At 37.2% G+C, this 17,500-nt stretch overlaps 1 protein-coding gene across 5 annotated transcripts in view; it reads right to left on the bottom strand.

The window, feature by feature from the left end:
- LOC128247091 (uncharacterized) overlaps positions 1–17,500 on the bottom strand; it is a 477,753-nt gene that overhangs the window by 214,601 nt on the left and 245,652 nt on the right. For all 5 annotated transcript variants that reach the window (XM_089348258.1, XM_089348254.1, XM_089348253.1 and 2 more), the window contains one exon: positions 1–38. This exon is cut by the window's left edge and continues 147 nt beyond it. In XM_089348258.1, coding sequence (XP_089204384.1) covers positions 1–28 — 28 coding nt within the window. In that variant the 5' untranslated portion in view covers positions 29–38. The remainder of the gene's footprint in view (positions 39–17,500) is intronic.

Genomic DNA, 17,500 nt, shown 5'->3' with positions numbered 1-17,500 from the left:
GCGCCGCATTTTTCGATTTTTCCTTCATTGCCTCAAGCCTGAAAAAGAAATATGACGATGCATATACATGCAGACATATACTCATACATACATGCATACATATATGATTTTATGTTCAGTTATAACAAAAACAATTTTTCATTAATCGCATGGGTTACTCTATAATTTTGTAGAGTACAAATTCATTATTCTTAAACAAGATTATCGTTGACAGTGACTTGGAAGTTTCAGCTTAGATTAACTTCAGTACATCACAGTTCCATGATGGCTTAGCTGGCCGAAACTTCGAAGTCACTACCGATATTGTACTTGTTAAACAATAATGTACGTATGTTTGTACAGTGTGTGTGAATATGTAAAAATCTATATATATACATACATACATATACATACATACATACATATATATATGTATATGTATATATATATATATATATATATATATATATATATATATATATATATATATACATGTGTGTGTGTGTGTATGTGCGTGTGTGTGTGTATTATATATATATATATATATATGCACACACACACATGTATAAGCATATCCACTTGTATTTTTAACCCTTAATCACCAAAATATACAAAGGAACAGGACGGCCGAGACCTCGTTCATGGCACTTATCTAGTCTTTGTGCGATGCACAAAAAGCGTAAACCTGTTTCGGTCATTCAGACAGCGGTGGTGGGCGACAAACACAGGCACAAAGACATACACAAGTAGACATATATAGAGAGAGAATGGGCTTCTTTCAGTTTCCGTCTATCAAATCCACTCACAAGGCTTTGATTGATCTGAGGCTGTAGTAGAAAACACTTACGGAATGTTCCATGCAGTGGGACTGAAACCGGGTCTATGCGGTTGGGAAATAAACTTACTACCCAGCCGCGAGTATCTTTGTTTAATAAATAAAAACATGTTAGATTGGTAAATGAATTTCTGTAAACGTTTATGTATAACACGAAAATGCAAATATTTAAAACAAACTTTTATACCACGCCCTAATCCCCTTACCTTTGACTCCCCATAAGGCCGCCCCACTGGGCTGTCAACCCCCCACCACCCACTTGGCTTTCACCGAACCGTCTCTTGAAACATAACTATGAAGGAAATATATTTACCTTTTCCTCTATCAGGCTGTGACCTGTTATCTCTCCCCAGGTAACTGAATTATCTATTAATTTGCTCTTCACAGCGAGAGGTAGCATGTGCTATTAGTTTTAAACATTTGTATCTTTCTACTATGATAGTTAGGCGTAAGGAGAACGTTTCTGTTTTCACCAGTTGTTACTTGTGAATCAACAAGATGTGCTGTAAAGGCCAGGAAGAGCAAGCAATATGGATAAGAGTTGTCGGAAATTTGTGTCCAGACTAAAAGAGGTAAAAAAAAAAAGAATCGATTGCCGCCAATTGGGTGCTGTGCTTGTATAGACACATATATGTGTGTAGGTAGATGTGAGAGAGAAAGAGAAAGATAGATAGAGAGAGAGAGAGAGAGAGAGAGAGAGAGAGAGTGTGTGTGTGTGTGTGTTGCAGCAAGCCGAAACAGCGAAGTCAGTGCCAAGCTTTTATCAAAGACATTCTACCAAAGACTGTTGAGCAATTCTTCAGTTTAATGGGAAATTGTTTCAATAAATTAAGTTTTAAAAAACGTTATATCATTCTTTTAGTTGTTTCAGTCATTGGACTGCGGCCAGGCTGGAGCACGGCCTTCCAGAATACTCAGTCGAACGAATCGTACTTATTTTGCAACGCCTGGTACTTATTTTATAGATCTTTTTTTACCGAACCGCTAGTTATGGGAACGTAAACACACTGACACCGGTTGTCAAATGGTGGTGGATGACAACACACACACACACACACACACACACATACGCACATACACACACATACTGATATATATGTACACATTCATACAACAGGGCTCTTTCAGTTTCCGTCTGACAAACCCATTCATAAGGCTTTGGTCGGTTCGAGGTTATAGTGGAAAACACTTGCGCAAGGTGCCAAGCAGTTCGACTGAACGCAGAAACCATGTGCTTGGGAAGCAAACTTCTCACCACGCAGCCACATTTACGCCAATATGTGTGTGTGTGTGTGTGTGTGTGTTGATGTGTATGTGTGTGTGTGTGTTGATGTGTATGTGTGTGCGTGAGTGTTTATTGACGTATCTGTGCATATATGTACAGGTATGATTTTCCCACGCGAGTTTATTTGTCTATGAGCTTTATAAATGGCGTGTGTGTATACATGAGCCTATGCGTTTTCGTGTGTGTGCGTGCGTGCGTGCGTGTGTGTGTGTGTGTGTGTGTGTGTGTAAAATTTGACAGCTTCTGATAGATACCGGAATTGTAGCTGACTTCGCACCCGCATATACTTGCAGATACACAAGCGTACACACACACACACACACACACACACACACACACACACACACACACACACACACATTAACATTGAAAGTAAACTGTGACTTCAGGTGTTCGTACGTGTATGTAGTAAACTCCGTTTTTTGTGTTTTGGGGGGCCTTGTTTATTGGAGACGGAAAGCATAAACAAGGCATGAAAAGTCAAGTTTAATCCTATTGTATTGTAAAGGTAGGTTTCAGTTTTGATCATCTGCCTTGTGTTAAGGGATCAACTGCGACAATAGGACCGCAGAGAAGCAACAACAAAAAAAAAACAAGAATCCTTGTTATTGAAAAAAAAAAAATAATAAATTCAGTGATTCAGTTTTTGTGATGTTTTTTGTTGTTTTTATGTGTTGGTCGACATCCCACACGTGTCTGTTTAAAAAAAAAATATTTCTTTCCGGAATCTCATGCAAACGAGAAGATACTATTCGTTAGAGTTTTTATTTTTATTTTATTTATTATTCATTTTTGTGTGTGATTTTGAATTTTGTAATTATTTTTCGTTTATTTTTGTTTTTATTTTATTTATTTATTCTGTATCGTCTGCTTCATTGAAATAAAATCGTTTGATAAAAGGAGAGAACAAAACTGAAAGATGAGAGGAAGAAAGACAGGGAAGACTTTGAAATGAGATGCGTCTTTGATGTTAGAGTCAAAGAGAAAATTGTACAAAAGAATTCTTTCTTATCTAATGAGGAATTAATTGTCTTCACAATTTGTGTCATTTTGTATTCAGCTTCGAAAAAACTAACGAAGGAATTTGTTTCTTGATCGGTGAATTTAGATATTGCTAGCTATCAAATGGCCATAAAAATTGTAGTTCGTTGTGTTTCATTTCATCTTAATTGAAATACATAATAATAACGATAATAAAATAATAATAATAATAATAATAATAATAATAATAATAATAATAATAATAATAATAATAACAACAACAGCATAATAATAAGAATTATGATGATGATGACGACGACAATGACGATAACGATGTCCACGATGACGACGACAATGATGATGATGATGATGATGATGATGATGATGATGATGATGATGATGATGGAGATGATGAGTATGATGTTGAATATAAAAATCATTAAACGCAAAAGAAACATAATTATCTGAGAATATTGGAAAGTGACAAAAGCAAAAACAGTGAAATGAAGAAAACAGTGAAAAATGCTTCTTTTTTTCTTTCTTTTTTTTCTTAGAATGAAGAAGATTCTAAAATCTAAATTAAATATGGAGATCGTCCTACACGTAGTCAGCCTGGGTGTAGTGGCCCTAATAAGGTCCGGGGCAGGAATTAAGTGACTCTCCATCAGTTACGATGGGGTGTGTTTCAGTTGATCTGATCAACGGAGAAGACAGTTCGGGAAATTAACGTGTAAGCGGCTGAGTACTCCACAGTCGCGGGTGCCATTAACGTAGTTTTCAAGAAGATTCAGCGTGACACAGAATGTGCCAAGGTGGGCCCTTTTGAATTACAGGTACAGCTCATTTTTGCCAGCTGAGTGAATTGGAGCAACGTAAAATAAAGTGTCTTGCTCAGGGAGACAACGTGCCCCTGGGAAACGAACTCATGAACTTACGATCGTGAGCCGCACACCCTAACTACTAAACCACGTGACACTACTCGAGAGGAATTAGTGAATGGGTGGGGAGAAAAGAATGAGTTAAAGGACATCGAGAGAGAGAGAGAGAAACGGAAGCAGCTCACAATGCACATAAGCATGCATTCTCAATCTGATGTCGACTGATTATAGAAGAGAAGACGGAATAGGATGGATGATTGTCAAGATGGTAGTAGGACTAAAGACAAGTCTGGGTTCTTATCTAGCAGAAAAAGAAGAAACACTAATGACTAACAAACAACTGATTGACTGTTTAATCAGCACATTGAACAAACGATCGATTACTTAGTTGTTTAGACATTTAACTAATTGACTAACGATAAAGAAGTGATATTGAACCAGTGCATGTGTTGTTGCTGTTATTGGCGTACCGACCCTTCCAAAATACAATAAATACTTCTTAAGTTGATAATGAATGAAGGTCCGTTTATAGAATGTGCGGAATCTCAAAAGAAGAAGCGGGAAAAAAGGGGGTCAAACTTTGAAGGGGACATCTAGTCAAAGAAAGAGGTATTGAAGAAAGGAACTGAAGAGATGATCTTGGCGGTACAGGAATAGTCCCATAGGCGCAGGCTGTGTGGTAAGACGTCTGCTTCCCAACCACATGGTTCCAGGTTCAGTCCCATCGCATGGTACCTTGGGCAAGTGTCTTTTACTATAGACTTGGGCCCGCCAAAGTCTTGTGAGAGGATTTGGTAGAAGGAAACTGAAACCCGTTGTATATATACATGTGTATATGAGTGTGTATGTGTGTGTGTGCGTGTGTGTGCGTATGTGCGTCATTGTGTCTGTCTTTGTCCTCCACCACCACTTGACAACCAGTGTTGGTGTGTTTACGTCCCCGTAACTTACGGGTTCGGCAAAAGAGACCGATCAAATAAGTACAAGTCTTACGAAAAAAAAAATGCACTGGGGTCGATTTATTCGACTAAAAACATCCTCAAAGCGATGCCCCAGCATGACCGCAGTCTAATTAAAAGATAAAAGGTAGAAGATTAAACGGTAAACTGAATTAAGGAAACGGTAGATTAACAAGACTGCTCCCCTGCCCCCACCAAAATCCCGCGTGTGCGATGATTTTGATAAGACCATAACTCACACTGTATCGGAATGTTTACGGTTAGCTCAGAAGGAATAGAAACAGAGAAATCCTGATAAAACTGCTGCAACAATATTCTGGAATATTTTCAAGAAATTTGGTTTTGCATTCACGAAAGAAAACAAACTATAAGTATTTTGTAGGAATAGACGAGTAATAAGCCTTCGAAAACGACAGTGATGTTGTTGTGGGACTTGCCTATACTAAGTAAAAGAAGAACGGAATACAAGAGACCGGATATTGTGGTCATTGATAAGAGGAAAGTGTATATTGTAATCGACACGGCATGTCCCTTTGATAGTAGAATTTATAAAAAGGAAAAAGAAAAAGAGTATTACATCCACTTGGAGTATGAAACGTTCAAGTGCTGGAGTAGAGAATTTGGCAGTTCATGATACTGCCGATTATTATTAGGACCTTGGGAACAATAGCAAAATATTTGAGGAGAAACCTTGAGAAACTTTTATCTTAACCTGAAAGTAGGCGCAGTGAACGAAACCACGTTTATCACGTTTAGAACGAATTATCTGAAAAGTCCTCAATGTAATATGAGAACAGATCATTTAACTTTCATCTTTAACCTGTTTCAGTCATTAGACTTTGGCCATGCTGGGGCACGGCCTTCAAGAACTTTTAGTCGAATGAATGTAGCTCTTTATATTATTGATTTCTAGAAAAGAAACTGTATGAGGTTTTCGTCATCAGCAGACAAAATTATATGAGTGTAGAAAATTTGAAAGAAATTCTGATGGTTGGCTAAAATTTAAAAAGATCCCATGATGGAATGTGATTGGTCATAGGTTTTCTGTATTAAGGCTGAGTTTAACAACAGCAACAACAGCATCAACGTTAAAAAAACCAACACTAACAACAGTGACAATAACTACAACAACATCAGCAACAACAATAACGTACACGTCACAGTAAAGATGCGGTGACCCGAATTAAGCTAAGATGTAACAACCAAGACACAGTTGCAACACTGTGACGAGAACTCGCGTAGCACAGATGACCTTCGCCAATCAACAACAGCAGCAACAACAACAACATTGATGATTGTTTATTTATGTATTTGTTACATTGTTGTTGCTTTTGTTGTTGTTGTTGCTATCACCAGCAAGCGCGCAAATGACGTCATTTGAATTAGATGTGACCACGCGCAGCTGAACGACAACATTTGATAGATAGGGGGACAATGATAGCGGGTGGGGGTGGGGCAAGGAGGGATGTTATCAGTTGTTTCTTGTTGAAAACTCCCAGCTCCCTCGTACTCCCTCTCGTACCCCTCTCTTTCTCTCTCTCTTTCTCTCTCTTTCTTTCTCTCTTTCTCTCTCTATTTCTCTCTCTTTCTTTCTCTCTTTCTCTCTCTATTTCTCGCTTGCTTTCTCTCACTTTTTCTCTCTTTCTCTCCCTATTTCTCTTTCTTTCTTTCTCTCTTTCTGTCTCTCTTTCTCTCCCTCTTTCTTTCTCTCTTTTTCTCTCTCCCTCTCTCTCACTCAGTCGCTCAGAGCAGATGGTAAAATGGTTAGTGAAAACATACTTGGCTAAGTTACTGCATAAGTGTGTGTGTGTTTGTGACAGTGTGTGTCTGTATATGTGTCTGTTTGTGTGTATGTGTGTGTGTGTGTGTGTGTGTGTGTGCGTCTTAGTACGAGCGAGTGTGTGTGAAGGAGTGTGTGGTGCATGTGTGTGCCTGCCTATGTGTGTGTGTATATGAGCGCGAATCTGTATGTTTGCGTGCGGTGCGCATTAACATAACTTCACGTCGAGAAACAATAAAGTAGAATAAACTTCATCACCGTTATCCCCACCACCACCACTGAGATTCCAGCAACACCACCGCCGCCGCCGCCATCACCACACCGCCGCCGCCGCCGCCGCCGCCACCATCACCAACACCAGCACATGTACTGTCACCCGAACCACAACGACAGCAACAGCAACAATATTTCTGGCTCTGCAATGACCTCTTTTTCTGTGTGGATGTCTTTCTTTGAAGCAATAACTTTGATTGTGTGTGGCTCTGAGGAAATTTACTTGGAGACCCATGGAATAGATTACAACTGAAGGCGCACGTGTGTGTGTGTCGTATACTTGATGTCCACACACATACCATGTAGACGTATGTATGTGTATGTGTACGTTTGAATGTATCTGTGTATGTGTGTGTGTCCATCTATGTATGTATATATATATATATATATATGTGTGTGTGTGTGTGTGTGTGTGTGTGTGTGTATGCATGTATGTAGACACGCCAACATGGCTGTTCCGTCGAACGGACTCTACTACGATTTTCTAACCCCAAGAGGACATCGCTTCTAGCTCGTCAACGATGCACAGCTGTGTGTCGCTTGAATCTCGCTGAGTATACATATATATGTATATATATTGTGAGCAGAAGTAAGCTACTGCTATTTCTAGCAGACGAGGTGTCTAGTACTGAAGAGATGCAGAAATAGCTCGAAACCAGACTGGCATGCTCGTCCCGTCGCTAGGTTAAGGTAACTGGCCCAAGGTGGAAAAAAATGGCGCAATCAAGATACAATTGGAAGCGCATTGTGACTAGTGGTGCATAACAGCATCTAATGGTCTGCTTGATACCATAGATACCGTGGTGTATATATCTGACACCTTATCGTTCAGTTGAACGCCATTACCTGATTCTAGTCGGGAGTCCTTTGGTGGTGTTTATCTTATATTCAAACCAAACCCTACAGCTTCCTTCTCGTGTCTTCCATACAAGCACTGACCAGTGAAAAGTTCGAGCTGGACATTAGCTGCATCGATCTGTTTGATATGAGATCTATGAGATTCAACAGTCACAAACACTGCCCTTTCATCCCCCCTCCTTCTTCTGGTTCTCCTCCTCCCTTTTTCACTGACAAAACAAAAAGCTCGGTGGTTCAAGGTGTTTGGTAAAAAAAAAAAAATAACTTCAAAGAAAAATCCAAGCAGTTTTCTTTGAGTTTTATTCTTTGGACTAAAAAACATAAGGATAGAGTGACTACGCCTAGGTTTTATGTAATTTGAAGATTAGAAGGGAAACGAAGGCCGAGAAAATGTTAAAATATTTAGTAGGGACCAGACTAAGGTCCATATTTTGGAGGCGAGTTTGTGTGTGTGTGAGCTTGTGTGTATGAATGAGTGTGCGTATATGAATATGTGTGTGCAAATATCTGCGTGTGTATATGCGCGAATATGTGTGTACGTGTGAGCGCGTGTGTATGTGTTTGTATGTGCGTGTGTTTATCTGTGTGTGTGTTTGTCTGTGTGTGTAGGGGGGGGGGGGTTAACCTTATGAAAACGAAACGCATAACCATGGTTTCAATCAGTTGTCCCAATGGATGCGTGCGATCGTCAGTAGATGCTGCAAAACAGAAGCACGTGCAACAATGGAAATGATGCAGCGATTATCAGTGATATATCGAGTCGTATATTAGATCGATAATCAACGTCTTTGAATTATTATTGAACTACAACAAACACTCAAACATGTCCAAAGCTGTCTCCGCTTTGAGAAAGATCGGTTCTTAACGCGGGAAGAAGGTTTTTACCTTAGAATCTGGATAACATCAATTGAACTGTCATATATTGATATCCATAAATACAAACACACACACACACACACACACACACACGCACACACACACACATGTACGCACGCACAGACACACACATAAACACATATGCTTGACAACCATTGACAACCATTGTTGCCGGATTTACGACTCCTTAACATAGTGGCACGGCAAAACAGATCGATAGAATAAGTACCAGTCTTTAACAAAAATAAGTAATGAGGTTGATTGGTTCGACTAAAAATTCTTCAAGGCCATGCCCCAGCATGGCCACAGTTTAAAGGCTTAAACAAGTAAAAGATATAACAGTTGACATGAGAAATCGTCCAACCTATGACAGCATAGAAAACGGACGTTAAGCGATGATGATGAAGGTAGTGATGAGTCGCTCTCTCTCTCTCTCTCTCTCTCTCTCTATATATATATATATATATATATATATATATATATATATATATATATATACATACATATATATATATATATATATATATATATATATATATATATATATATATATATATATATATATATTTTATATATATATATATATAGATATATACTTTTATTCTTTTACTCGTTTCAGTCATTTTGACTGCGGCCAAGCTGGAACACCGCCTTTAGTCGAACAAATTGACGCCAGGACTTATTCTTTGTAAGCCTAGTATTTATTCCATCCGTATCTTCAGCCGTACCGCTAGGTTGCGGGGACGTAAACATACCAACATCGGTTGTCAAGCGATAATGGGAGGACAAACACAGACACACAAACACACACCCGCACACACATATATATATATAAATATGCGACGGGCTTCTTTCGGTTTCCACTCATCAAATCCGCTCACAAGGCTTTGGTCGGCCCAATGCTATAGTAGAAGACACTTGCTCAAGTTGCCATGCAGTGGGACTGTACCCGGAACCATGTGGTTGGTAAGCAAGCTACTTACCACATACCAATTTAAAATTATATATATATATATAAATATATATATATATATATATATATATATATATATATATATATATATATATATATATATATATATATATATATATATATATATATATATATATATATATAACCTCAGATAAACCTACCAAACGGCCATCTTGTGCTCTGAACGATTTCCATAGTTATTGTTTTTATTTTTTCATATTTGTTTTTGTTTATATTTTACCTGAGATAACAGACGAGATAACTCTCAAATCTTACAGACCCAAGAGAAGTTCCAAGGAGAATGAGAGAGAAAGAGAGGAAGAGAGAGAGAGAGAGAGAGAGAGAGAGAGAGAGAGAACGAGAAAGAGAGAGAGAAAGTGATGTTTACTCATCGTTGTCAATCTTACCACACGTTACTAGGTGTGCACTTAGTTACAAGACTCGTCCCGTTTCCTAGACAACAGTGTCCTGCCTCACCCCTCATCCCCCGCCTCTGCCGTTTCATGGCTGTCTAAAAACGTACGAAATACACCGACGATTCAATGACAAAACGAGCTACGATCTTTGGGTCTTAAGTGTATTATTGTTAGAGATACACATTAATATTATTGTTGCTGTTGTTGTTGTTGTTGTTATTATCATTATTATTATTATCATCATCATTATTAATAATAATTTCTTTCCTCTACTATAGGTACAAGGCCCGAATTTTTGGGGGATGGGGCCAGTCGATTAGATCGACCCCAGTATGCAAATGGTACTTAATTTATCGACTCTGAAAGGATGAAAGGCAAGGTCAACCTCGGCGGAATTTGAACTCAGAACGTAGCGAAGGGCGAAATAGCGCTCAGCATTTCGCCCGATGTGCTAACGTTTCTGCCAGCTCGCCGCCTTTTTAACAACAACAATAATAATAATAATAATAATAATAATAATAATAATAATAATAATAATAATAATAATAATAATAATAATAATAATGATGATGATGATTTCAAATGTTTGCCATAAAACCAGCTTGTGGGAGAAGATTAAGTCGATTACATCGACCCAGTGCGTAGCTGGTACTTATTTAATCGACCCCGAAAGGATGAAAGGCAAAGTCGACCTTTCAGGGTCGATAAAATTAGTACCAGTTACGCACTGGGGTCGATGTAATCAACTTAACCCTCCTCCCACAAACTGCCTTTGTGGCAAAAATTTCAAATCATTAATAATAATAATAATAATAATAATAATAATAAAAATAATAATAATAATAATAGAGTGCCATTTGTTATCTAGTGAACAATATTTCGACATCTCGCGTGACTTGAACTGGTTCAAAAACTAAATTTGTCAATCTACTTCATTTTGGTTAGTATAGAAAGGATTGAGGTAACTCCTCTTGAAGATATAGAGACAAAATTAAACGAAGAGTGCCATTTTTTATCTAGTGAACAATATTTCGACATCTTTTATTATTATTATTACGCTAGTGCATGCCTTTTTAGTTAGCAGGTCTCAATATTTTGTCCTGTACCGTCCTTCATATATTTTCTTAATGTAAACCTTCTGCAGTCAATAAAAAGTCATCATCATCAGCATCGCTATCATCAGCATCATCATCATGGTCATTATTATTATTATTGTTGCTGCTGTTGTTGTTGTTGTTGTTGTTACTTTCGCTATTAATCAATTTTGTTTGTAAAACGAAGCACATTCATCAGTCGTAAATACAATTGTTCAAAGGTAGCGGTGTGACAGCCAGCCAGACAGACAGACAGACAGGACAGACGGACGGACGGATGGACATGTAATATAAGCAGATATACAGAAAGATAAGGTATTAGATGAGAAGCAGAAAATATCAGGAAAAGAAGGTGAAGAGAGGAGAAAAGTGAGAGAGATAAAGAGAAATCGGTAAAGAGAGAGAGAGAGGAGGAGGAGGAAAGAAGATAGGTAGCGAGGAAGAGAGATAAAGGAAGAGAGAGAGATAAAGGAAGAGAGAGAGATAAAGGAAGAGAGAGAGATAAAGGAAGAGAGAGAGATAAAGGAAGAGAGAGAGATAAAGGAAGAGAGATATATATATAAAGAAACATTGCCAGGGGGAGAGGGTGAGCTATGGTAACGATAACTAGGTTTTTAGGTTTTGTGTTTTTAGGTCCGATATGCATCTGTCATTCAAGCTGTCTTATCTCTCAACTCACATACGTACACACACACACACACACACACACACACACACACACACACACACACACACACACACACACACACACACACACACACACATACACACACACACACATATAAATATATATATATGTATGTATGTATATACATATTCGTTTTGCAAGATTCCTGATGTGAAATCGTGACTTGAAACAGATATTGTTGTATTTCAGGATGGTCATTTTTTGGCCAAATAAATACACGCACTGTATTTTTTATTTCTTCACTCGTTTATTACTGTTCTTATTTTATTATTTTAACTCATGTCAATTGTCCGCACATATAGATAGATAGATAGATAGATAGATAGATAGATAGATATGTATGTGTGTATATATAGAAATACATGGACACATAAATAGCTAGAAATGCTAGGAGTTTCTAAGAAAGTGCAAAAGAAACTAACACGCGTCGTTCAAATCCAATTTATTAGTGGTACAGTAAAAATATGTAAGACATTGCCAAGATTCGACATCAGAGATTCTTAAAATTTCTTTGATTGTGTGCATCTACAAGGACACACACACACACAAATATATTTATGTTTTTATCTATTATCTTTTACTTATTTCAGTCACTGGACTGCGGCCATACTGGGGCACTGGCATGAAGGCTTTTAGTTGAAATAATCGACCCAATACTTAACATTTTTAAGTCTGATTTTGCACAAGCAGGTCTGTCCTGGTGCTAAAAATTCTGTTTAGAAAATATATATTAAGTAACAAAAAATAGGAGAAAGTCTGTTATTGTTATTGTTGTTGCGGTTAGCTGCTATTTAACCCTAGGTTGGTAATAATCAAGTAGACCTCTATGGCTATCCCATTTTCTGTCAGATCTAGGAGTATATCATTACAAAGAATTTTTTTTGGTACCTCTGTAGAATTATAGGGGTGCCAAATTTTGGCACAAGGCCAGCAACTCCGGGGGAGGAGTAAACCAATTACATTGACTCCAGTGTTCAACTGGTACCTATTTTATCGATCCCTGAAAGACAAAGTCGACTTCGACAGAATTTGAACTCCGAACGTCAAGACGGATGAAATGCCACTAAGACTTTTGCTCGGCATGCTAAAGTTTCTATTTACTCACCGCATTTCTGTAGGATAAATATTCTCAACGAAGAGGTTAAGTTACAAAGTGAGGAGAGATTTAGTTGCTATTTCTAACAGACGCGATGATAACCATATTATAGTGGTTCCCTCTGGCGTCAATGAACTTGCTTACAATCTGAAGTTAAAACAACACCAACATGGCGACTCTTTGCAGCAGTGCGTCGCTTCACTGCACACTTATTCTAAAAATCACATGGAAAATGTCATGGTTATTAGCGTTGCCAATATGTCAGATATTTCTTGCAATTCTTCCATTTGTCTAATTGCAACACCCCCATCGCCACCACCCTACGCCCCCGCCACCTTAGACACATACACAAACAAATAAATAAAAAACACAGACAACTATACAATAAAATATAATGCTTTAATTTGTTCATTGAACGTCTAAAGATTACTAGAAACTTCACAGAGTTAACAAATGCCACCAGACCACTCCTGACGATTAATGCTTCTGTTTGCTGTTGTTGCTGTCGATGTTATTGTTGTTTCTGTTGATTATTTCGTTTGTTTTATTTTTATAGCTCGTTTTTGTTCTTTTTGTTCTACTGCTTTTGTTCAAAGAATTATTCTAAAGAATCGTTAAGAATTATCATTTTGCTAACAATGGTGAGAAAATTGGTTTATCTTGTTATTTTATTTAAACTTCTTAAAATTATTTATAGAATTATATATAAATATGCGTGTGTATATGGTTACACACACACACACACACACACACACACACACACACACACACACACACACACACACATACACGCACACACGTATGCATGTATGTTCTCTTCTGCTTTCAGTTAGTTAAATTATTTCTCTGAGAAAGGAACTGGTTTGTAACAAAGTTTCCAAGCTCTATCGTTGAAATGTAGATGGCAAAAACAATATCACATTTTAAACTTGGGAAAAATCTTGCATATATTTAATGTTCCACTTACAGATTGCATTTGTAATATGCGAATCAGTTGGTTAGTTTCTTTTCTCAAAATCCAAGTTTATCCAGACTGACAGATAAGCATTTACTTACAAAACCAAGTGCTCCAATAATTAGTGGTATAAATATAAATTCGTAATCTGGATATAGAAGCTGGACGTTTCGAGGCAATTGTCCGTAGTCATCCTCTGTATGTGTATGACATATGTACGTACGTATGTATGTATGTATGTATGTATGTATATGTGCAGATTTGTATGTTTTCCTTTATGTGTGTATTCTCATGCGTATAGTTACATATCTAGACATGATTATCATTATTATTATTATTATTATTATTATTATTATTATTATTATTATTATTATTATTATTATTATTATTATTATTATTATACCAGTATTCGAAGTTTCAAACTGTTTAGTTAAAAAAAAAATTAATAAAAAAATTTGTGATTGAGATGGAATAGATCTGGGAGTCGTTCCCAAACTATTACACCGCAATGTACCGGTGAACAACAAAGCACATACATCGAATATGCGCAGTCGATGATATGTGTGTGTGTGTGTGTGTGTGTGTGTGTGTATGTATATGCGCACACATACATATATACATATATATATGCACACACACACACACACACACACACACACACATACACACACACACACACACACACACACACACACATATATATATATATATGTATAGATATATGTATAGATATATGTATATATATATACATGTGTGCAGAAAGAATGAAAGAAAGAAAGAAAGCGTAAATGACGAGAAATTTTTTTTAAAGAAAAGAAAGAGGAAGAAAAGTTATAACGTTATCGGACAAAAATAGAATATAAAGATAAATAAATAATAAAAAGGAGATATAGAAATAAAACGAAGAAAATGGCGCATAAAATGAAATTGAAAAATTAATGGGATATCGATATGGTAGAGGAGAGAGAGAATCGAAGCGGAGCAATAGAGGGAAAAAAAAAGCCATGTTATCAACTGGCGAAGGGGTAAATTCAATTTCAATAGAAACGAAAAGTGGAATGTCGGGGAGCGAGAGTTGAACATAAAAAGTGGTCTCCATTCATAACAACACGCTATACGTAGATAGTAAAATTTAATTTTAAAAAAAAAGTTAAAATGATAAATAATGTGGGTTAGCCATTTTGATTCTCTGTGGTAATGTTTGAAGAGATTTATTAATCGCAAATTGTGTGTGTACAGTTTGATATACGACTGTTATTGTTGAGTTTAGAGCTCCACGTAGTTTATCATCTTTCTCTCTGCTTCCAGTATAATGGTTTGGTTACTATTCTACCTAATAGTAATTCTGGATATAATACACGGAGTCGATGTAGGAGAAAATATGATCCGTGTAACATAACGCAGTCATGAGTTCGCCTGATGATCTGTTGTGGTTCAGCATCCAATTGCATTTCGCTCATGTAACGCTGATGTTGCAAAGAACAACAACGGTGAAACGGATGTAGAGAACAAATATATACTTTTGTTTATCAAATTTTTTTATCACAGATATGTATATAATTAAATTTTTCCAGTAATTGCAGATTCGTGTTCGATACACAGCTGATTTTTTTATCTTTTACTTGATTCAGTCATTAGATTGCGGCCATGCTAGGGCATCACCTTAAAGAACTTTTATTCGAATGAATCGACCCCAGTACTTATTTTTGACAAAAGATGACTGAAGAGACAAGATTTCCTAGATATCAACTGAAGGGTTTTGAAAGAAATGACAGGATATTATGAGAGTGTGAGGGGAAGTTGAGAACTGACCACGGCACCACACAAATGCAGCATGGAATTTTTATGGTTCCTGCTCCTATTGCTGACAACTTTATCTCTGTACAATGTAGGAAAGGCATGTCAACGTTGTGGAGTGCATTCATATCCAAGTTATTAATTAAAGCTTCAAATATGCAAGTACCGAGAGAAAAAACACAAACAAAACAAAGCGTGACTGTGTGGTAAGAAGTTTGCTTCCCAACCACATGGTTCCGGGTTCAATCACTCTACCGAATCGCAAACTTAGGGGCCGTAAACACACCAGCGCCGGTTATAAAGCGATGGGGGGAACAACATAGACACAAACACACACACACAGAGTTTCTGTCTACCAAATCCACTCACAAGGTTTGGTCTGCCCAAGGCTGTAGTGGAAGACACTCGCCCAAGGTGCCACACAGTGGGACTGAACCCGGAACCATGTGGTTGTAAAGCGATCTTCTTTACAAGACAGCCATACCTGGAAATTTTAACAAAAATACTCTTCCATAAATAGCTTTATTCTCTATTTCATTTATGCTTTTGTCCGATTAACTAACTAAACTTGCTAAAACTAGAAGGAAAAAAGCAAGGAAAATAAATCTGAAACGGATTTCCTTACTAAATAAACTTCACTCTCTAAACAAATTCTTTCGTTAAGCAAACCTATCTTGCTAAGTAAATTTCATTAGCTGTACAAACTTTTCTAAATGCCGTCAGTTAACAAGCTTCTAAGATAAACACACATACACACACACACACACAAAAAGAAGAAACTTTATGATTTAACAATCTACTTATTTAAACAAACATCTCTAGCTAAATTTACTGCCGTATTATATTAAACGGAAATCATTTACTAAAACATTCGTTAGTAGCTGCATTAGTTTCACATAAATATCCTATCTTCTGCGAAACACTGGACAGTCTTCATCTATTGACCTTGTTCTCCAACATTCAACCATTCATTGTTATTCCATTCCTGTTTATCATCAAATGGAGAAGATGAAACGCCAAAGAGTAGACATTGTCAGGAAAACAGCCTCTGGTCACCTGACTCACTACATGTATAAGCTGTGAAGGTAGCATCGAGAATAAAACACCAGACCGTTTCCTATGAGATCTAAGCGTTAGGATTTCTAGCTTTCTCCAAGGCATCCCGGGTTCGATTCCCGACATAGGAAATTGTTATATTTTAGGCTCAGGCATTGCTGTGTAGTTAGGAAAGTCCGAGTTCAGTCCTACTACACGGCAACATATGCAAGTGCTTTTACAATAGGCCCAGGTCGACTAATGGCTTCTGAGTGAATCTGGTAGATGGAAACTGTACGCAAGCATGTCATACAGACATATGTCTGCTTATATATTCGTGTATGTATATATACAGGGTTGCCCAACGGTAGGTTCACAGTTATCACGTAGGCACTTGAAATTTCTTTTAAAACATTATTACATTTAAATTTCTATCTTACAGTTAATTAAATTAGCATAAAATAATGGTTTCATATTTTTTTATAATTAAGATCTAAACTGTTAATATATGAATGCGAAAGAGATAGATGAATAACTGTAAGCCTACTTTTGGTCCACCGTGTATATCTGTGTGTGTGTGTGTGTGTGTGTGTATGTGTGTGTGTGTGTGTGTGTGTAAACGGATATATTCAGGCAACCTTCGACTTTTTCTGTTCAAAAGGGTTTTCAACCCAATAGTTTACATGCTATAGTGTGTAGCTCTAGGTGCTTCGAGATATACTATCCCCCAAAGCGAATTAAT

Source organism: Octopus bimaculoides, chromosome 2 (genome assembly GCF_046866305.1).
Source record: "Octopus bimaculoides isolate indiv1 chromosome 2, ASM4686630v1, whole genome shotgun sequence".
NCBI classification, from domain to species: Eukaryota; Metazoa; Mollusca; class Cephalopoda; order Octopoda; family Octopodidae; genus Octopus; species Octopus bimaculoides.
Note: the sequence above shows the minus strand (reverse complement) of the source record. Positions and strands in the feature narration are given on the sequence as shown.